This window comes from Colius striatus (genome assembly GCF_028858725.1).
Source record: "Colius striatus isolate bColStr4 chromosome 26 unlocalized genomic scaffold, bColStr4.1.hap1 SUPER_26_unloc_1, whole genome shotgun sequence".
In the NCBI taxonomy this organism is placed as follows: Eukaryota; Metazoa; Chordata; class Aves; order Coliiformes; family Coliidae; genus Colius; species Colius striatus.
Window position 1 is genome coordinate 129,941 of NW_026908395.1, and position 20,319 is coordinate 150,259.

The 20,319-nt window shown below is 62.7% G+C and overlaps 2 protein-coding genes and 1 long non-coding RNA gene across 3 annotated transcripts; all 3 read left to right on the forward strand.

Moving 5' to 3' along the window:
• Positions 1–390: 390 nt before the first annotated feature.
• On the forward strand, positions 391–1,320 carry LOC133629015 (uncharacterized). Its single transcript, XR_009820947.1, has 3 exons — positions 391–475; positions 711–777; positions 997–1,320. It is a non-coding gene; the product is annotated as an uncharacterized LOC133629015 (long non-coding RNA).
• Positions 1,321–3,172: 1,852 nt separating this feature from the next.
• Positions 3,173–12,269, forward strand: LOC104553946 (serine/threonine-protein phosphatase 5). Its single transcript, XM_062019626.1, is given in 16 exon segments — positions 3,173–3,296; positions 4,611–4,852; positions 5,562–5,709; positions 6,468–6,589; positions 6,691–6,756; positions 6,856–6,954; positions 7,080–7,185; positions 7,813–7,847; positions 7,849–7,955; positions 9,183–9,271; positions 9,387–9,432; positions 10,237–10,333; positions 10,335–10,358; positions 10,360–10,430; positions 11,239–11,320; positions 11,959–12,269. Coding segments are annotated over 16 exon segments (1,518 nt in total). The 5' UTR covers positions 3,173–3,175; the 3' UTR covers positions 12,022–12,269.
• A 1,254-nt stretch (positions 12,270–13,523) lies between these two features.
• On the forward strand, positions 13,524–19,614 carry LOC133629030 (alpha-soluble NSF attachment protein-like). The gene is given in 14 exon segments (XM_062019639.1): positions 13,524–13,662; positions 14,519–14,567; positions 14,569–14,599; positions 14,688–14,698; positions 14,700–14,805; positions 15,907–15,953; positions 16,300–16,377; positions 16,952–17,007; positions 17,695–17,779; positions 17,872–17,976; positions 19,013–19,060; positions 19,062–19,082; positions 19,223–19,273; positions 19,404–19,614. Coding segments are annotated over 14 exon segments (894 nt in total). The 5' UTR covers positions 13,524–13,561; the 3' UTR covers positions 19,509–19,614.
• The last annotated feature ends 705 nt before the right edge of the window (positions 19,615–20,319 follow it).

Here is a 20,319-nt window from a genome sequence, read left to right on the forward strand (position 1 = left end):
GGTTAATGGAGCTGTGTTAATGAGGGGCGGGGTTAATGAGGGGCGGGGTTAATTGGGGAGGGGTTGATTGGGGAGGGGTTAATTGGCTTGTGTTAATCAGAGGAAGGGGTTAATTAGGGGCGGGGTTACTTAAGGGCGGGGCTAGTTGGGGTGGGGTTAATTGGGGAGGGGCTAATTGACTTGTGTTAATCAGGGGTGGGGTTAATTAGAGGCAGGCTTAATTGGGGTAGGGTCAATTGGGGTGGCGTTAATGGACCTGTTAATGAGATAATTAGGGGCAGTGTTAATTGGGGTGGAGTTCATGGGCCTGTGTTAATGAGGAGTGGGGTTAATTAGGGGCAGGGCTAACTGGGGAGGGGCTTAATGAAGGGGCGGGGCTTAATTAGGGCCCACGAGCCGAGCGCTGAGGACGTCGGGACCCCCCTGAAACGACCCGAACTCGACCCCCAGCTGCTGCCCCCCCCCCCTCGGGCTGGTACGGGGGGGGTGGGGGGGGTCACGAGTGGGGGGGTCATGGGGGAGGGGTGGGGGGGGTCAGGGGTGGGGGGGGTCACGGGGGGTCGTGGGGGGGTCGTGGGGGGGGGTCGTGGGGTGGGGGATGGAGGGGAGGGGGTTTGGGGGTCAAACCTTGTGGGGGGGGTTGTGAGGGGTATTGGGGGGGGGGAGTGTGTGTCCCACACCCCTCCCCCACCCCAAAATGTCCCCCCCAGGGGCTGCTGCTGAGCGGGGGGGACCCCCCAGGACTGAAGCCACGTGTGGGGCAGGAGCAGCCCCTCGGTGAGGGGGGGTGAAATGGGGGGGGGAGGGGGCACACACACAAACAGCCCCCCCCCCATGATTGGGGGAGGGGGGGAGTTTGGGGGGGTCTCAAAGAGGGGGGAGGGGTCAGGAGTGGTTGGAGCCTGATCATTGGGTGGAATGGGGGGGGGGGGTCTCATTGAGGGGGGTTTAAAGGGGGGGGGACCCTCAGTAATGGGTGTCTTTCCCCCCCCCCAGAGCTGTTGGATGATGGTTTGGTCCTGCCCCCCCCTCCCCACCTTGAGGACCCCCCAGGAGGAAACTGAGGGGCCCCCCCCAGGGGAGCAACTGAGGGGGGGGAAAGGGGGGGGTGACACCCCCCTCTCCTCCTCCCCCTCCTCCCAAAAAGGAAAGGGGGGGGTCCCCAACTTGTCAATGCAAGGGGGACCCCCCCAAAACGACATCTCCCTCTGGGACCCCCCTCAAACCCCCCTCCCCATTTTAAGGTGCTTTGAGGGACCCTCTTTGAGCCCCCCTCCAAATTCCCACCCCCAACAACCCCCCCCCAAGCCCCCCCATTTCAAAGGCCTTTGAGGGCCCCCCTTTGGGACCCCCCCCCAATTTAAAGGGCTCTGAGGGACCCTCTTTGAGGCTCCCCCCAAGATCCCCCCATTTCAAAGGGCTTTGAGGGACCCCTCCCCAATTCCACCCCCCAAATCCCCCCCTTCATTCTAAGGTGCTTTGAGGGACCCCCCCAACTCCCCCCCCCAGGGGTCCCCCCCAAGACCCCCCCATTTCAAAGGCCATAGAGGGACCCCCTTTGAGACCCCCCCCCAATCCCCCCCCCCCTTTTTAAGGTGCTTTGAGGGCCCCCTTTGTGGCCCCCCCCAAATCCCCCCCTCCCATCTCCCTCTTACCTCGAGCTGCCCCCCCCCCCAAAATGGGGGGAGGGGCTGGAAGGGGGGGGGCCCATCCCCCCCCCTTCACCCCACTTGGTGCTGGGCTGAAAATGCCCCTTTGGGGGGGTCCCTGGGCCCCTCCCCCCCAAATACAACCCTGGGACCACCTGAGCTGCCCCCCCCCTTTTATAGTGCTCCAGCCTCTACAGCCCCTCGTGCAAGGGCCTCGTGCAAGGACCTGTCCTCGTGCAAGGGCCTCGTGCAAGAGCCTTGGGGAAGAGCCTCGTGCAAGGGCCTTGTGCATGAACCTCGTGCAAGAGCTGCCCTTGTGCAAGAGCCTGGTGCAAGGGATCTCCTAAAAGTGCCTTGTGCAAAAACCTGGTGCAAGGGCCTCGTGCATCAGCCTCATGCAAAGGCTCCTCCTACAACACCCTGGTGCAAGACCCTCGTGCAAGGGCCTCCTGCAAGGCCCCTCCTCGTGCAAGACCCCCTCCATGTACCTCCCCCCAACTCCCCCCATTGGTGCCTGAGTCCTGGGGGTGTGTCAGTGTTTGCACGAGGATCCCCCCCCTTTGCACGAGGATTTTGGGGGGGGAGGAGTCAGCCCCCCACTACCCAAAGCCGCTGTGACCCACACGCACACCCCCCCCAAAATCACTCTGGGGGGGAGGGAGGGGGCCCTGGATCACCCCCCCACCCCCCCTTGTGCTCTTGCACACGCTTGTGCAAGGGGGGAGTCACACACACGCACATGAGACCCCTCCCCTTCGTGTAACCCCCCTGTGCTGAGCCCCCCCCAATAAAACTGGTCTGAAGCCATTGAGGGGATGAGTTGGGGGGTCTTGGGGGGGGGGGGCAGGGGTGGGGGGACATGGGGGGGTTGTGGGGGGGTCGTGGGGGTGATGAGGGGGTCCATGAGGGGTGATGGGGACATGAGGGGGGGTCGTGGGGGGGTGATGGGGGTCTGTGGGGGGGTCATGGGGGCTGATGGGGGGGTCGTGGGGGGGTCATGAGGGGACATGGGGGGGGTCATAGGGGGGTGATGGTGGCATGAAGGGGGTCGAGGGGGACACGGGGGGTCGTGGGGGGGTTGTGGGGACGTGAGGGGGGGTCGTGGGGGGGTGATGTGAGTCTGTGGGGGGGGTCATGGGGGCTGATGGGGGGGTCGTGGGGGGTGATGGGGACATGGGAGGGGTCGTGGGGGGACACGGGGGGGTCGTGGGGGGTGATGAGGGGGGTCGTGGAGGAGTCATGGGGGGGGTCACAGGGGGTCTGTGAGGGGTGATGGGGGGACATGGGGGGTCATGGGGGGTGATGGCCACATGAAGGGGCTCGAGGGGGGACACGGGGGGGTCGTGGGGACATTGGGGGGACCCCCGGGCTCCGTGGGGGCCGCCCCGTGTTGTCCGGGGCCCCCCCCAGCCCCCTCTCCATGGTTCCTTCCTTCCCCCCCCCCGCGCTGCCCCGCGATGGTCGCGCCCGTTTACGCCCCCCTCCCCCGGCGGCGCTTTACGACAGCGGCGCTTTACGGCCGCGCCATGGCGGAGGGAGAGCGGGCGGACAGCGGCGGGCCCGGGCCCGGCCCCGGGAGGCCCCCGAGCGCGGCCGAGCTGCAGCGGGCCGAGGAGATGAAGACACAGGCCAACGAGTTCTTCAAAGGTGAAAAGCGGCGACGGGGGCGTGCGGGGGGGCTGCGGGGAGAGAGAGGGGGGCAGGAATGGGGGGCTGCCAGATAGGGAGCCATTCACGGGAATGGGGGGGGGAGGCTGCCAGATAGGGAGCCCTGGGGGGCAGTGGGGGGCTGCCAGATAGAGAGCTGTGGGGGCAATGGGGAGCAATAGGGGGCTGCCAGATAGGGAGCCGTGGGGGCAATGGGGGGCTGCCAGATAGAGAGCCCTGGGGGGCAGTGGGGGGCTGCCAGATAGAGAGCTGTGGGGGGCAATGGGGGGCTGCCAGATGGGGAGCCATGGGGGGCAATGGGGGCAGTGGGGGGCTGCCAGATAGGGAGCTGTGGGGGGAATGGGGGGCTGCCAGCCAGTGATCCCTGCCAGCCTCCCACTCCCCTTGCCCCCACCCCATCATCACCCTCACCCTTCATTAGCCCTGTGGCCAGCTGAGGGTGTCCCCCAGCCCCATGGCAGTGCCCCCTGTGCCCTCTCCTCACCCTGTGCCCCCTGTGCCCCAGCCAAGGACTATGAGAGCGCCGTGAGGCTGTACAGTGCCCCCCTCCTCACCCTGTGCCCCCCTGTGCCCCAGCCAAGGACTATGAGAGCGCCGTGAGGCTGTGCAGTGCCCCCTGTGCCCCCTCCTCACCCTGTGCCCCAGCCAAGGACTATGAGAGCGCCGTGAGGCTGTACAGTGCCCCCTCCTCACCCTGTGCCCCCCTGTGCCCCCTGTGCCCCAGCCAAGGACTATGAGAGCGCCGTGAGGCTGTGCAGTGCCCCCTGTGCCCCCTCCTCACCCTGTGCCCCAGCCAAGGACTATGAGAGCGCCGTGAGGCTGTACAGTGCCCCCTCCTCACCCTGTGCCCCCCTGTGCCCCCTGTGCCCCAGCCAAGGACTATGAGAGCGCCGTGAGGCTGTGCAGTGCCCCCTGTGCCCCCTCCTCACCCTGTGCCCCCCTGTGCCCCCTGTGCCCCAGCCAAGGACTATGAGAGCGCCGTGAGGCTGTACAGTGCCCCCTGTGCCCCCTCCTCACCCTGTGCCCCAGCCAAGGACTATGAGAGCGCCGTGAGGCTGTGCAGTGCCCCCTGTGCCCCCTCCTCACCCTGTGCCCCCCTGTGCCCCCTGTGCCCCAGCCAAGGACTATGAGAGCGCCGTGAGGCTGTACAGTGCCCCCTGTGCCCCCTCCTCACCCTGTGCCCCCTGTGCCCCAGCCAAGGACTGTGAGAGCACAGTGAGGCTGTGCAGTGCCCCCCAGCCCCATGGCAGTGCCCCCCAGCCCCCTCCTCACCCTGTGCACCCTGTGCCCCAGCCAAGGACTATGAGAGCGCCGTGAGGCTGTACAGCGGCGCCATCGAGCTGAACCCCGGCTGCGCCATCTACTACGGCAACCGCAGCCTGGCCTATCTGCGCACCGAGTGCTACGGCTACGCCCTGGCCGACGCCACCACGGCCCTGCAGCTCGATGCCAAGTACCTCAAGGGCTACTACAGGAGGGCAGCCAGCAACATGGCCCTGGGCAAGTTCAAAGCTGCCCTCAGAGACTACGAGACGGTGAGGAAAGGGGAGGGCGTGGGGAGCTCGGGGTGGCACGGAGGGTGTCTCTGGGAAGCCCAAGGGTGGGCCTGGCAACCTCCAAGTGGTCTTGGTAGCCTCTGGGGTGGCACTAAGGGCACCCACAGCAACCTCAGGGATCTCAGGGGTGGCCCTAAGTCAAGCCAAGGTGGCCTTAAGTCAACCCAAGGTGACCCTGGCAACCTCAAAGACCTCAAAGGTGGCCCTAAGTCAACCCAAGGTGACCCTGGCAACCTCAAGGACCTCAGGGGTGGCACTAAGGGCACCCACAGCAACCCCAAGGACCTCAGAGGTGGTTCAAAGTCAACCCAAGGTGGCCCTGGGAACCTCAGAGACCTCAGAGGTGGCCCTAAGTCAACCCAAAGTGGCTCTAAGTCAACTCAAAGGGACCCTGGTAACCTCTGGAACCTCAGAAGTGGCCCCTGAGGACACCCCTGGCAGCTCCAAAGTGTACCTGGGCAAGTCCAAGGCCGCTCTTTAGGGCTCTGAGGTGGTGGGGATGCTTAGGACCCTGCCTTGAAGACATTTGGTGACCCCCCCTGTGTCCTCTCAACCTCCCCCAGACCCCTCAGGACATTCAGGACCCCCCTTATCCCCCCTTTCCCACCTCCCCACACCCCCATGGCCATTAAATCCCTCCCATGGACGTCCCTGGGGGGGTTTCTGTTCATGCTGACCCTCCCCCCAGGTGGTGAAGGTGAGGCCCAACGACAAAGACGCCAAGCTCAAGTACCAGGAGTGTCACAAGATCGTCAAGCAGAAGGCCTTTGAGCGAGCCATCGCCTCTGAGGAGCACAAACGCTCCGTGGTGGACTCCCTGGACATCGAGAGCATGAGTGAGCCCCCCAGAAACACCCCCCCAGGGCAAAGGGGGGCTGGGGAGGGCTCAGCTGAGGCCTTGGAGGGGATTCAGCTCGGTTTTGGGGATATTGGGAGGTTGTAGGGGTGAAGGGAGAAGGTTGTGGGGACTGTGGTGTCCTCAGGAAGGGTTTGGGGGAGTCCCAGAGGGGATATGGAGAGTCTTGGGGGGTCTCAAGGAGGTCTTGAGGTCCTATGAGGGTCTTGGGGTCCCTTTGGATGGGTTTGGGGGTGTTGGGAGGTTCTGGGGGAGGTTTTAGGGGTGAAGGGAGAAGGTTGGGGGCAACTGTGGTGTCCTCAGGAAGGGTTTGGGGGCTCTTGGGGTCCCATGAAGGTCCCTGTGGGGATTTTGGGGTCCCTGTGAGGGTCTTGGGGTCACCACAGAGGTCTTGGAGTCCCTTTGAATGGGTTTGGGAGTGTTGGGAGGTTTTAGGGGTGAGGGCAGAAGGTTGTGGGGGGCTGTAGTGCCTTCAGCAAAGCTTTTGGGGGGTCCCAGGTGGGATTTGGGGGGTCCCAGGTGGGATTTGGGGTGTTGATGAGACTCCTGGATGCTCTTGGTGTCCCCCTGAAGCTCTTGGTGCCCCCAATGAAGATCCCACCAACCTCCAGCCCTCTCCCCAAGCCCAAAGACCCTCGAGACCCCTCCCCAGCGCTGGGTTTTGGGGGGTGTCACCCCTCCCCTTCCCCTCATTGACCCCTTTCTTGCTGGGGGGGTGGGTTTGGGGGGCATCTGCAGCCATTGAGGACGAATACAGTGGCCCCAAACTGGACGATGGGAAGGTGACTTTGACCTTCATGAAGGACCTGATGCAGTGGTACAAAGACCAGAAGAAACTCCATCGAAAATGTGCCTACCAGGTCCCAAAACCCCCCCAAAACCCCCCAAAAAACCCCTCCCCCCACTGTGTGTCCCCCCCCAAACCCCAACCAAACCTCTTGGGTGCTTCCCCACCCCCCAGATCTTGGTGCAGGTCAAGGAGGTGTTGGCCAAGCTCCCAACCTTGGTGGAGACCACGTTGAAAGAGGTGAGTTGCTCTCTCAGGGGGGGGATTTTGGGGGGGTTGTGGGGGGTGGGTTTCACCCCACATGGGGGTCACCTCACCTGTCCTTCCCCCCCTCCCCAGAGCGAGAAGCTGACGGTGTGTGGGGACACCCACGGCCAGTTCTACGACCTGCTCAACATCTTCGAGCTCAACGGGCTGCCCTCGGAGTCCAACCCTTATGTATCCCCCCCCCAGCCCAGTTTAGGGGGGAGGGGGGTGGGGATTGGGGACAGGGGGACACCTCCCACCCCCCCCACCCCCTTTGGTGTCCTTTTTGGGTCGTTGCTTCCTCAACCCCAGCTCAGATCTTCAACGGGGACTTCGTGGACCGCGGCTCCTTCTCGGTTGAGGTCATCCTCACGCTCTTCGGCTTCAAGCTCCTCTACCCTGACCACTTCCACTTGCTTCGAGGTAAAAGGGTGTGAACCCCCTCCCCCAGCCCCCCCAAAATCCTCCCCACACACAGTTATGGACCCTTGGGGGCCTTGTCTGCCATCCCTGGCCTTCAGGGTTGAGCCATGGGGTCATGTCATGGTGTTGAGAACCTTGTCCTTCATCCCTGGTGCTCAGGGTTGAGCTGTGGGGTCATGACATGGTGTTGAGAACCTTGTCCTTCATCCCTGGTGCTCAGGGTTGAGCCATGGGGTCATGACATGGTGTTGAGGACCTTGTCCTTCATCCCTGGTCCTCAGGGTTGAGCTGTGGGGCCACAACACGTGTCCTTGGGGACATTTGGGTTCTTGTCTCACATCCCTGGTGCTCAGGGTTGAGCTGTGGGGTCATGACATGGTCCTTGGGGTCCTTGGGGACCTTGTCCCCCATCCCTGGTGCTCAGGGTTGAGCTGTGGGGTCATGACATGGCCCTTGGGGACATTTGGCTCCTCGTCCCCCATCCCTGGCCACGTCCTTGAGATCCTTCCCCCCATCTCCACTCCCTTGGGCTTGCTCCGTGGGGCCACATCCCCACCCCATTCCCTGTTGGCCTCGTCCTTCTGTCCCTGAGGCCTCCCAGTGTCCCCTGTGTGTGTCCCCAACCAGGGAACCACGAGACAGACAACATGAACCAGATCTACCGGCTTCGAGGGCGAGGTGAAGGCCAAGTACACGGCGCAGATGTTCGCGCTGTTCAGCGAGGTGTTCGAGTGGCTGCCGCTGGCCCAGTGCATCAACGGCAAAGTGCTGGGTGAGAGGCCCCTCCCTGACCCCCACAGGGCCCCCCAGCCCCTCCCTGACCCCCACAGGGCCCCCCAGCCCCTCCCTGACCCCCACAGGGCCCCCCAACCCCTCCCTGACCCCCACAGGGCCCCCCAATGCCTCCCTGACTCACCCCAGAGCCCCCCAGTTCCTCCCTGACCCCCACAGGGCCCCCCCAACGCCTCCCTGACCCCCACAGGGCCCCCCAGACCCTCCCCTGACCCCGCACAGGGCCCCCCAGACCCTCCCTGACCCCCACAGGGACCCCCCAACGCCTCCCTGACTCACCCCAGAGCCCCCCCAGTTCCTCCCTGACCCCCACAGGACCCCCAAACCCTCCCCTGACCCCCACAGGGCCCCCCAAACCCTCCCTGACTCCCCCATGGCTCCCCACCCCTCCCTGACACCCCCCAGAGCCCCCCAACTCCTCCCTGACCCCCACAGGGCCCCCCAGCCCCTCCCTGACCCCCACAAGGCCCCCCAACGCCTCCCTGACCCCCCACAGGGCCCCCCAGACCCTCCCTGACCCCCACAGGGCCCCCCCAACGCCTCCCTGACTCACCCCAGAGCCCCCAGTTCCTCCCTGACCCCCGCAGGGCCCCCCCAGCCCCTCCCCGACCCCCACAGGGACCCCCCAACGCCTCCCTGACCCCCACAGGGCCCCCCAGCCCCTCCCTGACTCCTCCATGGCTCCCCACCCCTCCCTGACACCCCCCAGAGCCCCCCAACCCCTCCCTGACCCCCACAGGGCCCCCCAAACCCTCCCTGACCCACCCCAGAGCCCCCAGCCCTCCCTAACACCCCCCAACTCCTCCCTGACCCCCACAGGGCCCCCCAACTCCTCCCTGACCCCCACAGGGACCCCCAGCCCTCCCTGACACCCCCCAGAGCCTCTCAACTCTCCCTGACCCCCACAGAGCCCCCCAGCCCCTCCCTGATCCCCCCCAACCCCTCCCTGACCTCACTCCAGGGCCCTCCAACTCCTCCCTGACCCCCCCATGACCTCCCCAGTTCCTCCCTGACGCCCCACAGGACCCCCCAGTTCCTCCCTGACCACCCCCCAGAGCTTTGGGGTGAGGGGCCACCGCCCCAGGGCTTTGGGGGTGACCCCCATCCTGGTTGGGGTTTGGATTGGGGGGGCTCCTGTCTTTGTGTGGGTTTGGGGGGGGTCTCCAACACCCCCCATCTCCCCCCACCCCCATGTTCCCCCCCCAGATCATGCACGGGGGGCTCTTCAGCGAGGACGGCGTCACCCTGGACGACATCCGCAAGATCGAGCGCAACCGGCAGCCCCCAGACTCAGGTACCCCCCCCACCCCCAAAATACACCCCCCACCCCCAAAATACACCCCCCCTGACCCCCACCCCCCACCCCCAGCTGCCCTGGGACCACCCTGACACCCCCATTATCCCCCCAGGGCCGATGTGTGACCTGCTGTGGTCTGACCCCCCAGCCTCAGGTGAGTTCAGCCAGACCCCCAACCCCCCCCCCAAATTCAGGGGCGTTCAGCACCTTGGACAGGGGCTGCTGCCGGTAGCCAAAGGGTTGGTGTCGGTAGCCAAAGGGTGTCAGTAGCCAAAGGGTCGGTGTCAGTAGCCCAAGGTTCAGTGTGGGCTAGCCCAGGCTCCAGTGTGGGCAGCCCAGGGCTCAGTGTGGCTAGCCCAGGGTCAGTGTGGGCAGCCCAGGCTCAGTGTGGCTAGCCCAGGGCTCAGTGTGGCTAGCCAGGGGCCAGTGTCAGTAGCCCAGGGCTCAGTGTGGCTAGCCCAGGGCTCAGTGTGGCTAGCCCAGGGCTCAGTGTGGGCAGCCCAGGGGTCAATGTCGGTAGCCCAGGGCTCAGTGTGGCTAGCCCAGGGTCAGTGTGGCTAGCCCAGGGCTCAGCGTGGGCAGCCCAGGGGTCAATGTCGGTAGCCCAGGGCTCAGTGTTGGGTAGCCCAGGGGCCAGTGTGGGTAGCCCAGGGGCCAGTGTGGGTAGCCCAGGGCTCAGTGTGGGTAGCCCAGGGTCAGTGTGGGTAGCCCAGGGCTCAGTGTGGGCAGCCCAGGGTCAGTGTGGGCAGCCCAGGGGTCAGTGTGGGTAGCCCAGGGGCCAGTGTGGGTAGCCCAGGGGCCAGTGTGGGTAGCCCAGGGGCCAGTGTGGGTAGCCCAGGGCTCAGTGTGGGTAGCCCCAGGGTCAGTGTGGGCAGCCCAGGGGTCAGTTTCAGTAGCCCAGGGCTCAGTGTGGCTAGCCCAGGGCCAGTGTGGCTAGCCCAGGGTCAGTGTCAGTAGCCCAGGCCCGCCCCGCAGGACGGCCGCTCGGTCAGCAAGCGCGGCGTGAGCTGCCAGTTCGGGCCCGACGTGACCCGGAGCTTCCTGGAGCGCAACGGGCTGCAGTAACATCATCCGCAGCCACGAGGGTCAAGGCCGAGGGCTACGAGGTGGCTCACGAGGGCAAGTGTGTCACCGTCTTCTCCGCCCCCAACTACTGGTGAGGCTCTGGGGGCGTCCCCACGCCCGGCTGCGGCTGCTGGGGAGGGGACGGGAGGGGAGGGGGGGACGTGGTGACAAGGACCTTGGGCTCCTGAGCCAGGGGGATGCTCAGACCTGGCCCTGAGGCCCTTTGTCACCTCAGATGTGGCTCCTGAGGCTCTTTTGTCACCCCAGACCTGTCCCCTGGGCTCTTTGGGCTCTTTGTCACCCCAGACCTGTCCCAAAGTGTCCCCAGATCATCTCTGTCGCCTCAAGTGTGTTCCCAAAGCTTCTTTGTCCCCTTCAACTTGATCCTTGAGTGTCCCCAGAACCTCTTTGTCACCTCAGATGTGGCTCCTCAGGCTCTTTGTCACCTCAGACCTGTCCCCAGGTGTCCCCAGAACCTCTTTGTCACCTCAGATGTGTTCCCAGATCACCTTTGTCCCTTCAGACCTGTCCCCAGAGCTTCTCTGTCCCCTCAGCCGCCACGTTGTCACCTCAGCCTGGCCCCTAGGTGTCCCCCAGAGCCACGTTGTCACCTCAGACCTGTCCCCACGTGTCCCCAGAGCCACTTTGGCCCCTCAAATGTGTCCCTAGAGCCACTTTTGTCCCCTTAAATGAGTCCCCAAGTGTCCCCAGAGCCAGTTTGTCCCATCAGATGAGTCCCCAAGTGTCCCCAGAGCCACTTTGACCCACGAGACGTGTCCCCAGAGCCACTTTGGCCCCTCAAACCCCTCCCCCAGTGTCCCCAAGCCCCTCCCCTCCCCCCTTTGCCCACGGGGGTGTCACATTTTGGGGTGTCCCCCCCCTCTCCCTCTTTCCCCCAGCGACCAGATGGGCAACAAAGGCTCCTACATCCACCTGCGGGGCAGCGACCTGCGCCCCGACTTCCACCAGTTCACAGCAGTGGTGAGACCCCCCGAAACACCCCCATCCTGGAAGCCCTGGAGAGACCCCCAAACCCCTCCCTGGGACCCCCAAACCCCTCCCTGGAACCCCCAAATCCACTCTGGGACCCTCAAATCCACCCTGGGACCCCCAAACCCCCTCCCTGAACTCTGCAAAGGTTCCTCAACCACCCTCACCCCCAAATCTGGGACCCTCCCCCTTGACCACACCCCAACCCTGGGACCCCCAAATCCTCCCTGGGACCCCCAAAACTTCACCCCTGAACCTCTCCAATCCCACACCCAAGCCCGGGGACCCCCAAACTTGCCTCCCCAAGCTCTCCCTTGGGAGTGGCTATGGGGGGAGGGATCCTGGGGGCTATTTGGGGGGCTCTGGGGGCTATTTGGGGGGCTCTGAGGTTATTGGGGGGTCTCTGGGGGCTATTTGGGGGGGCTCTGAGGCTATTTGGGGGTCTCTGGGGCCAGTGGGGGGGGCTCTGGGGCTACTAGGAGGGGTCCTGGGGGCTATTTGGGGGGGGATCACAGGGTATATTTGGGGGTCCTGGGGGCTATTTTGGGGGAGGGGTGTCTCTGGTCCAGCCAAAGGGATTATTGGGGGGCATTTTTTGACCTCCCCCCCCTTTTTGTGTCCCCCCCCAGCCTCACCCCAACGTCAAGCCCATGATGTACGCCAACACCCTGCTGCAGCTGGGCATGATGTGACCCCCCCTCACCCCGAAACCCACCCCCCCACACCCCATGGGTGCCCCCCAACATCCCCCCAGCACCCACCACGTAGTGTGTGGGGGGTTAATGGGGACAGAGTGTATTTATTCCCCTCCCCCCCCAGCCCCCCACAACCTCCCAGTGCTCCCAGTTTGGGCAGGAGCAGCCTGGGGGGGGGGCTGGAAGGTGGGGGGGGTGGGGGGGGCTCCCCTCTTTCCCCCCACAAGCAATAGGGAGGTGGAAAGGGGGGGGGGAGGGGGGATTTTGGGGGGGTTTGGAGGGGGGAGGGGGGGGTGTTCAGGCTGTGCCCCTCCCCCCTCCCAATTCCCCTCCCCCTCCCCCCCCCAATTGGGCGATTTTATCGTCTCTGTAATTAATGATGTTATAATAAAGTAATTATTGTAAAGTGTGGGGGCGTTTCCATGGCAACGGGGGGGCTGTGGGGTTTGGGGGGGCGTGGGTTTGGGGGGATTTAGGGGCATTTTGGGAGGGGGCCGTGGGTTTTGGGGGGTGGTTTTGGGAGGGGATTGTGGGATTTGGGGGTGATTTAGGGGTGTTTTGGGAGGGGGGGGTGTGGGTTTTGGGGGGATTTAGGGGTGTTTTGGGAGGGGGGTGTGGGTTTTGGGGGGATTTAGGGGCATTTTGGGAGAGGACTGTGGGTTTGGGGGTGGTTTAGAGGTGTTTTGGGGAGCTGTGGGTCTGAGGGAGGGTTTGGTGAGGGGAAAAGGGGGTTTGGGGTCAGATTCTGGGGGGAAAATGGATTTAAAGTCAATTTCTGAGTGAAAAAAAAGGGTTTTGGGGGAATTCAGAGGGAAAAAAGTGGGATTTTGGGTGGGTTCCTGGGGGAAAAATGGATTTAAGTGGAATTGTGAGGCAAAAAGTTGGGTTTTTGGTAGAATTCTGAGGGGGAAAATGGGTTTCAGGTGGATTTCTGGGGGAAAAGTGTTTAAGTGGAATTCTGAGGAAGAAAGTGGCGTTTTTGGTGGAATTCCGAGGAGTGAAGTGGATTGAAGTGGAATTCTGGGAGGAAAATGAGTTTTAAGCAGATTAGAGAGTAAAAACAAGTGTGTTTTAGGTGGAAATCTGAGGGGAAAAGGGGTTTTTGGTGGAATTCTGAGGGAGAAATGCGGCCTAAGTGGAGCTCTGAGGGGAAAAGTGGGTTTAAGGTGGATTTCTGAGGGAAAAAGTGGATTGAAGTGGAATTCTGAGGGAAGAAAGTGGGTTTTTGGTGGAATTCTGAGGGGAAAAGGGGTTTTTGGTGGAGTTTGGGAGGAAAAGAAGGGAGTTGTGGTGGAATTCCGAGGGAGAACTGCGGTCTAAGCGGAATTCTGAGGGAATAAAGGTGTTTAAGGCGGATTTCTGGGGGAACAAAGTGCGCTTTTGGTGCTGTTCTGGGCGCTCGCGAGCCCGCCCAGCCGCCAGGGGGCGGGAAACGGCGCCGCCGCTTTCCACCAATCAGACGCGTGTTCCCGCGTCACGTGACGGGGCACAGCGCGGCCTCACCCCCCCCCGGGAGCCACTTCCGGGAAGACGCTGGATGATGGATCCGAGCGCGAAAGAGAAAGAGGCGCTGCAGCTGCTGGCCGAGGCGGATAAGAAGGTCCGAGGGGCTCAGTCGTTCTTCGCGGGGCTCTTCGGGTGAGTGTGGGCGGCGCTGGGGCGGGGACGGGGCGGCGCTGGGCGGGGAGGGGCTGAGGGAGGTGTCATGGCGGCCCGGGCGCCTGAGGGGCTGAGGGGCAGCCCAGCGGCACATTCGGCGGCCCAAGGGCTGCTCTTGGGGGTCCGCGACGCGGCTTGAGGGGCCAAAAGTAGTTTGAGGAGCCTGACGAGTCGATTTGGTGGCCCAGGAAGTGGTTTTGGCGATCCAGGAGGTGTTTTGAGGGGCCAAAAGTAGTTTGAGGAGCCTGACAGGTCAATTTGGTGGCCCAGGAAGCGTTATGAAGATCCAAAAGTAGTTTTAGGAGCCTGAGAAGTCATTTTAGTGGCCTAAAGAGTGATTTTAATAGCCCAGAAAGTGTTTTGAGGGACCAAAAGTAGTTTTAGGAGCCTGAAAAGTCAATTTGATGGTCCAAGAAGTGATTTTGGGGGTCCAGGAGGTGTTTTGAGGGGCCAAAAGTAGTTTTAGGAGCCTGACAAGTCAATTTGGTGGCCCAGGAAGTGGTTTTGGTGGCCCAGGAAGCGTTATGAAGATCCAAAAGTAGTTTTAACAGCCTGAGAAGTAATTTTAGTGGCCTAAAGGGTGGTTTTAATAGCCCAGGAGGTGTTTTGAGGGGCCAAAAGTAGTTTTAGGAGCCTGACAAGTCAATTTGGTGACCCAAGAAGCTGTTTTAGGCAGCCAAGAGCCTGTTTTGGTGTCCAGAAAGTCACTTGAGGTAGCCAGGAGCCTGTTTGGGTAGCCAGGAAGCCTTTTAGGTGGCCAAGTGAGCCATGTGGGCAGCTGCTAGCCCAGCTGAGAAGCTGCTGGCCCTTCTTGGGGCCCCTTTGCCCCCCTCAGCAGCTCCTCCCGCCTCGAGGCCGCCTGTGACTCCTATTCCCGGGCCGCCCAACATGTTCAAAATGGCCAAGAACTGGAGCGGTACGTGCGTGGCTCCCAAATCCCCCCCTTCTGGCTACTGAATCCTTCCTCCCTGAGCCTAAACCTTGGCCTCCTTTCCCCCTCCCAGCTGCTGGCAATGGCCTTTTGCCAGGCAGCCCAGCTGCACCTCCAGCTGCAGAGCAAGCACGAGGCGGCCACCAACTTCGTGGATGCGGCTACTGCTTTCAAAAAGGCTGATCCCCAAGGTACCAACCCCCCTGGAGCCCTTCCCAGCCCTCCTCATCCTCCCTCAGCACCAACACCTTCCAAAGGGGACGATTCTGGGTGGCCAAGGACCTGTTTGAGGTGGCCAGGACGTCATTTTGGTGGCCAAAAGCCTGTTTTGAGTAGCCAGGATCCTGTTCTGGTGATCAAGAAGCTACTTTAGGTAGCCAGGAAGTCATTTTGGTGGCCAAAAAGCTGTTTGAGGTGGCCAGGATGTCATTTTGGTGGCCAAGAGCCTGTTTAGAGTAGCCAGGAAGTCATTTTGGTGGCCAAGAAGCCATTTGAGGTGGCCAAGAGCCTGTTTTGAGTAGCCAGGACCCTGTTCTGGTGACCAAGAAGCTACTTTAGGTAGCCAGGGAGCCTTTTGGGTGGCCAGTGACTCATTTTAGGTAGCCACTAACCTACTTTAGGTGGCCAGTGACCCATTTGGGTGGCCACTTGACCCGTTTTAGGTGGCTAGGAAGCCAATTTGGTGGCCAGCAGCCTGTTTTAGGTGGCCACTGACTCATTTTAAGCAGCCAGCAGCCTGTTTTAGTAGCCAAGGAGCCACTTTAGGTAGCCAGGAGCCCTTTTCCCCCCTCCCCCACCCCCCTCACAACCTTCACCTCACCTTTGGCCACTCACCAACACCTTTTGGCTACCAAGTGGCTGCTTTTTGGCCAGAGCTTTGGCCTCCTGGGGGGTGACAGATGCCGCGGCCGTGGGCGGGAGGTGACTCATTGTGGCCCCTCCCCCCCTTTGCTTCCCCCTCTCCTTCCACTTGGGGATTTTCCATCGCTTTTGGGTCGTTTCAGGTGAAAATTCACCTTTTTGACTCAATTTTCCTGTTTTAAAACCCCAAATTTTAACCCTTTGGGAGCCTTTTTGTCAGCTCTTTGTAGTTTGGGGCGTTTCCCGTCACTTTTGGGTCGTTTCAGGTGAAAATTCACATTTTTGGCTCCATTTCCCCCCGAATTTTCATTGTTTTTAACCCCAAATTATAACCCTTTTGGAGCCTTTTTGAATCTCCCCCCAAATTTGAGGCCTTTTGGCCCCCAAAAGTCCCTCCCCCCCCCCCAAATCTCTCCTTTTCCCTCCCCCAGAGGCCATCAATTGCCTGCTGCGGGCCATCGAAATCTACACAGATATGGTGAGGGGCTGGGCTGGGGATTTGGGGCCTGGGCTAGTGAATTGGGGGGGGTGGGCTGTTGAGTTGGGGGCCGTGGCCAGTGAGTTGGGGCCCGTGGCCAGCGACTTGGGGGGTTGGGCCAGTGAGCTGGGGCCGTGGCCAGTGAGTTGGGGGCCGTGGCCAGTGAGCTGGGGCCGTGGCCAGTGAGTTGGGGGGTTGGGGCCAGTGAGCTGGGGGGGTTGGGCCAGTGAGCTGGGGCCGTGGCCAGTGAGCTGGGGGGTTGGGCCAGTGAGCTGGGGCCGTGGCCAGTGAGTTGGGGGCCGTGGCCAGTGAGTTGGGGCCGTGGCCAGTGAGTTGGGGCCGGCAGGGCCGGTTCACGATCGCAGCGAAGCATCACGTGACCATCGCCGAGACCTTCGAGAGCGACCTGGGGGACGTGGAGAAGGTGGGAAAGGGGGGGATGGATTTGGGGGGAAATTGGGGACATTTGAGGGGAAATTGGGGAGGGAGTTGGGGGGAAATTGGGGGGAGATTTGGGGGTGAATTGAAGGGAATTTGGGGGGAAATCGTGGGGGTTGGGAGGGAATTGGGGAGAGATTTGGGGGAGTTTGGATCAAATTGGGGAGAAAATTGAGAGGAATGGGGGGAATTCAGAGGGAAATTTGGGGGTGGTTTGGGGCAAATTGGGAGAAATTGGGAGAGTTTTGGGGGCGAATTGGAGGGAATTTGGGGGGGAAATTTGGGACATTTGGGGAGGGAATTTGGGAGAATTGTGGAGAAATTTGGGGGGAAATTGAGGGAAATGGGGAGAAATTCGGGGGGGTGGGAAGGGAATTGGGAGGGAATTTGGGGGGAATTTGGGGAGGTTTCAGCGGGGGATGGAGGGAAAAAGGCTCCAGATCCTGCCCCCGCGTTTGGCCACCGGCCCCGGCAGATGGTGGCCACGGGGGGGGGGGGGTGGGGGGGGGGGGGGGGGATTTGGGGAGGGGGCGGTGCCCATCGTGCCCCTCCCCCCACAGGCCATTGGCCACTACGAGCAGGCGGCCGATTACTACAAGGGGGAGGAGTCCAACAGGTGGGCTGGGGGCGACTGGGAGCCCCATTCCCCTCCCAGTAGCCCCATCCCCTCTCCCAGTAGCCACATCCCCCCTCCCAGTAGCCCCATTCCCCTCCAGTAGCCCCATCCCCCCTCCCAGTAGCCCCATTCCCCTCCCAGTAGCCCCATTCCCCTCCCAGTAACCCCATCCCCTCTCCCAGTAGCCCCATTCCCCAGTAGCCACATCCCCCCTCCCAGTAGCCCATTCCCCTCCCAGTAGCCCCATCCCCTCCCAGTAGCCCCATTCCCCTCCCAGTAGCCCCATCCCCTCTCCCAGTAGCCCCATCTCCCCTCTCAGTAGCCCCATCTCCCCTCCCAGTAGCCCCATCCCCTCTCTAACTAGCCCCATCACCTCTCTCACTAGCCCCATCCCTCCCAGTAGCCCCATTCCCCTCCCAGTAGCCCCATCCCCTCTCCCAGTAGCCTCATTCCCCTCCCAGTAGCCCCATCCCCCCTCCCAGTAGCCCCATCCCCTCTCCCACTAGCCCCATCCCCTCCCAGTAGCCTCATTCCCCTCCCAGTAGCCCCATCCCCCAGTTGCCTCATCCCCTCCTTGTAACTCTCTCCCAGTAGCCCTGTCCCCCCCAGTGCCCCTCAGTGCCCCCCAGTGCCCCCCAGTGCCCCCAGTGCCCCCAGTGCCCCCTCCCACCGCCCGTTCTCTCCCAGTGCGGCCAGTAAGTGCCTGCTGAAGGTCGCCACGTTCGCGGCGCAGCTGGAGCAGTATCAGAGAGCCCTGGACATCTACGAGCAGGTTCCTGAGCCCCCAAATCCCCCCCTGAGCCCCCCAAATCCCCCCCTGAGCCCCCCCGAGCCCCCCAACCCCCCTGACCCCTGTTCCCGCAGGTGGGCGCGGGGGCTGCCGACAGCCCGCTGCTGCGCTTCGGGGCCAAGGACCACTTCTTCCGGGCAGCGCTGTGCCACTTCTGCATCGACCCCCTCAACGCCAGGGTGGGCACTGGGGGGCACTGGGAGGCACTGGGAGGCACTGGGGGGGCACTGGGAGGCACTGGGTGGGCACTGGGAGGCACTGGGGGGCACTGAGGGGCACTGGGAGGCACTGGGAGGAACTTGGAGGCAGTGGGGGGGCACTGGGAAGGAACTGGGAGGGTTCTGAGGGCCACTGGGAGGGAACTGGGGGACACTGGGGGGATACCGGAGACACTGGGGGGCACTGGGAGGGAACTGGGCACTGAGGTGGGGCTACTGGGATGTGCTGATCCTCATCTTTGTCTCCTCCTCTTCTTCATCCCCTTCTCCTCCATCATCATCATCATCCCCTGTCTTCTTCCTCCCTCTCCTCCTCTTCATCCCTCCATTGACTCCTCTTCCTCTGCTCCATCTCTTCATCTTCCTTCCTCCTCCCCATCTCCTTCTTCATCACCCCCATCATCTTCCTCCTCCTCTTCCTTCCCCACATCCTCTTCCTCTCCTCCTCTTCATCACCCTCCATCATCTTCCTTCTCTTCTACATTCATCTCCTCCTTCTCTTCTTCCTCTCTTCTTCATCTCCTTTTCCTCCTCTTCTTCCTCCACTCTTCCTCCTCCTCCTCTCCATCTCTTCTATCTTCATGTCCTCTCCTCTTCCTCATCTCCTCTTCCTCTTCTCCATCTCTTCTTCCTTCATCTCCTCCCCCTCCTCTTCCTCTCCTCATCCTCTCTTCCTCGTCTCCTCCACTTCATCTTCCTCTCCTCCTCTTCCTCATCTCCTCCACCTCTTCTTCCTCTCCTCCTCTTCCTCTCCTCCTCTTCCTCTCCTCCTCTCCACCTCTTCTTCCTCCACCGTTCTCCATCTCTTCTTCTTTCTCCTCCTCTTCCTCACCTCCTTCTCCTCTCCATCTCTTCTTCCTCCACCTCTTCTTTCTCTTCCTCTTCCTCCTCTTCTTCCTCCACCTTCTCCACCTCTTCTTTTTCTTCCTCCTCCTCTTCCTCTTCGCCTCTCCACCTCTTCCTCCTCCTCCTCCTCCTCCTCCTCCTCCTCCTCCAGCTGGCGGTGCAGCGCTACGAGCAGCTCTTTCCCGCCTTCTCCGACTCCCCGCGAGTGCAAACTCCTCAAGGTGCCCTTCCTCCCTCCTCCTCCCCCTCCTCCTCCTCCTCCTCCTCCTCCATCTCAGGGTGGGGGGGGTCTCTCCCCTTCTCCTTCCTCCCCCCCCTCCTCTTCCTCCCTCACCCCCCCTTCCCCTCGCCCCTCCCCCAGAAGCTCCTGGACGCTCACGAGGAGCAGAACGCCGACGCCTTCACCGACGCCGTGAGTGGCCCCAAAACCCCCCAGTTCCCCCCAAACACACCCCACGGGCCGGGAGCCCCTTCCCCTTCCTCCTCCTCCACCTCCTCCTCCTCCTCCTCCTCCTCCTCCCTCCTCCTCCTCCCCCTCCCAGGTCAAGGACTTCGACTCCATCTCCCGCCTGGACCAGTGGCTGACCACGATGCTGCTGCGCATCAAGAAGACGATTCAGGGGGAGGAGGAGGAGGATCTGCGTTAGCCCCGCCCCCCCTTTTTGGGGGCGGAGGGGCTGCCCCCGGCTGCCGAAGCCCCTCCCCCTCCCCTTTGGCCCCTCCCCCTCAATTTACATATTTATGGCTCCTAAAGGTCTCTTGTTGGTGACTCTTTTGGGGTCTGGGGGGGGAGAAGGGGTCGCCCCCCGAACTGAGGGAGGTCTGTGTAAACTGGGGGGGCTCCTTAAATTGGGGGGGTCTCCTTGACTTCAGGGGGGGGAGGGGAGGGGATGAAGGTCGCTGCCCCCCCCATTGCACCCAATAAACCACTTTGGGGGGATTCTCCACACATACTCCCCCCACCAAGGGGTGGTCAATTGGGGGAGGGGTCCTGCCCCCATAACCCCCCCCTCCCCAAAACCCCTGGGGCTCCATCGTACCCCCCCCCCCCTTAATTTCAAGGTCCTTATTGCCCCAGGGGTTGGATCCCCATTACTCCCTCCCCTTTCACCCCCCTTTGGGGGGCTCCTTATTGCCCCCTCCCCAGACTTATTGGGGGGTCCCTGTTACCCCCTGAGCTGCCCCCAGCTCTTTATCGCCGCCCCGGGGGTGGATTTATTGCCCCAAACCTTTCCCCCCCCCCCCCCCCCATGGCGGTGCCAATGGAGCCTCAGCGCTTGCCCAGGCCACGCCCCCCTCCCCTTAAACCACGCCCCCTACAGAGGCCACGCCCCTCCCGGCGAGTAATCTCGCGGTGACCACGCCCCCCTTCGTTTAAGCCACGCCCCCAGCGCGGGTCCGCCGTGGCCACGCCCCCTCGCGTTGGCCACGCCCCCACCCGCCGGCCTCGGCCGCCTC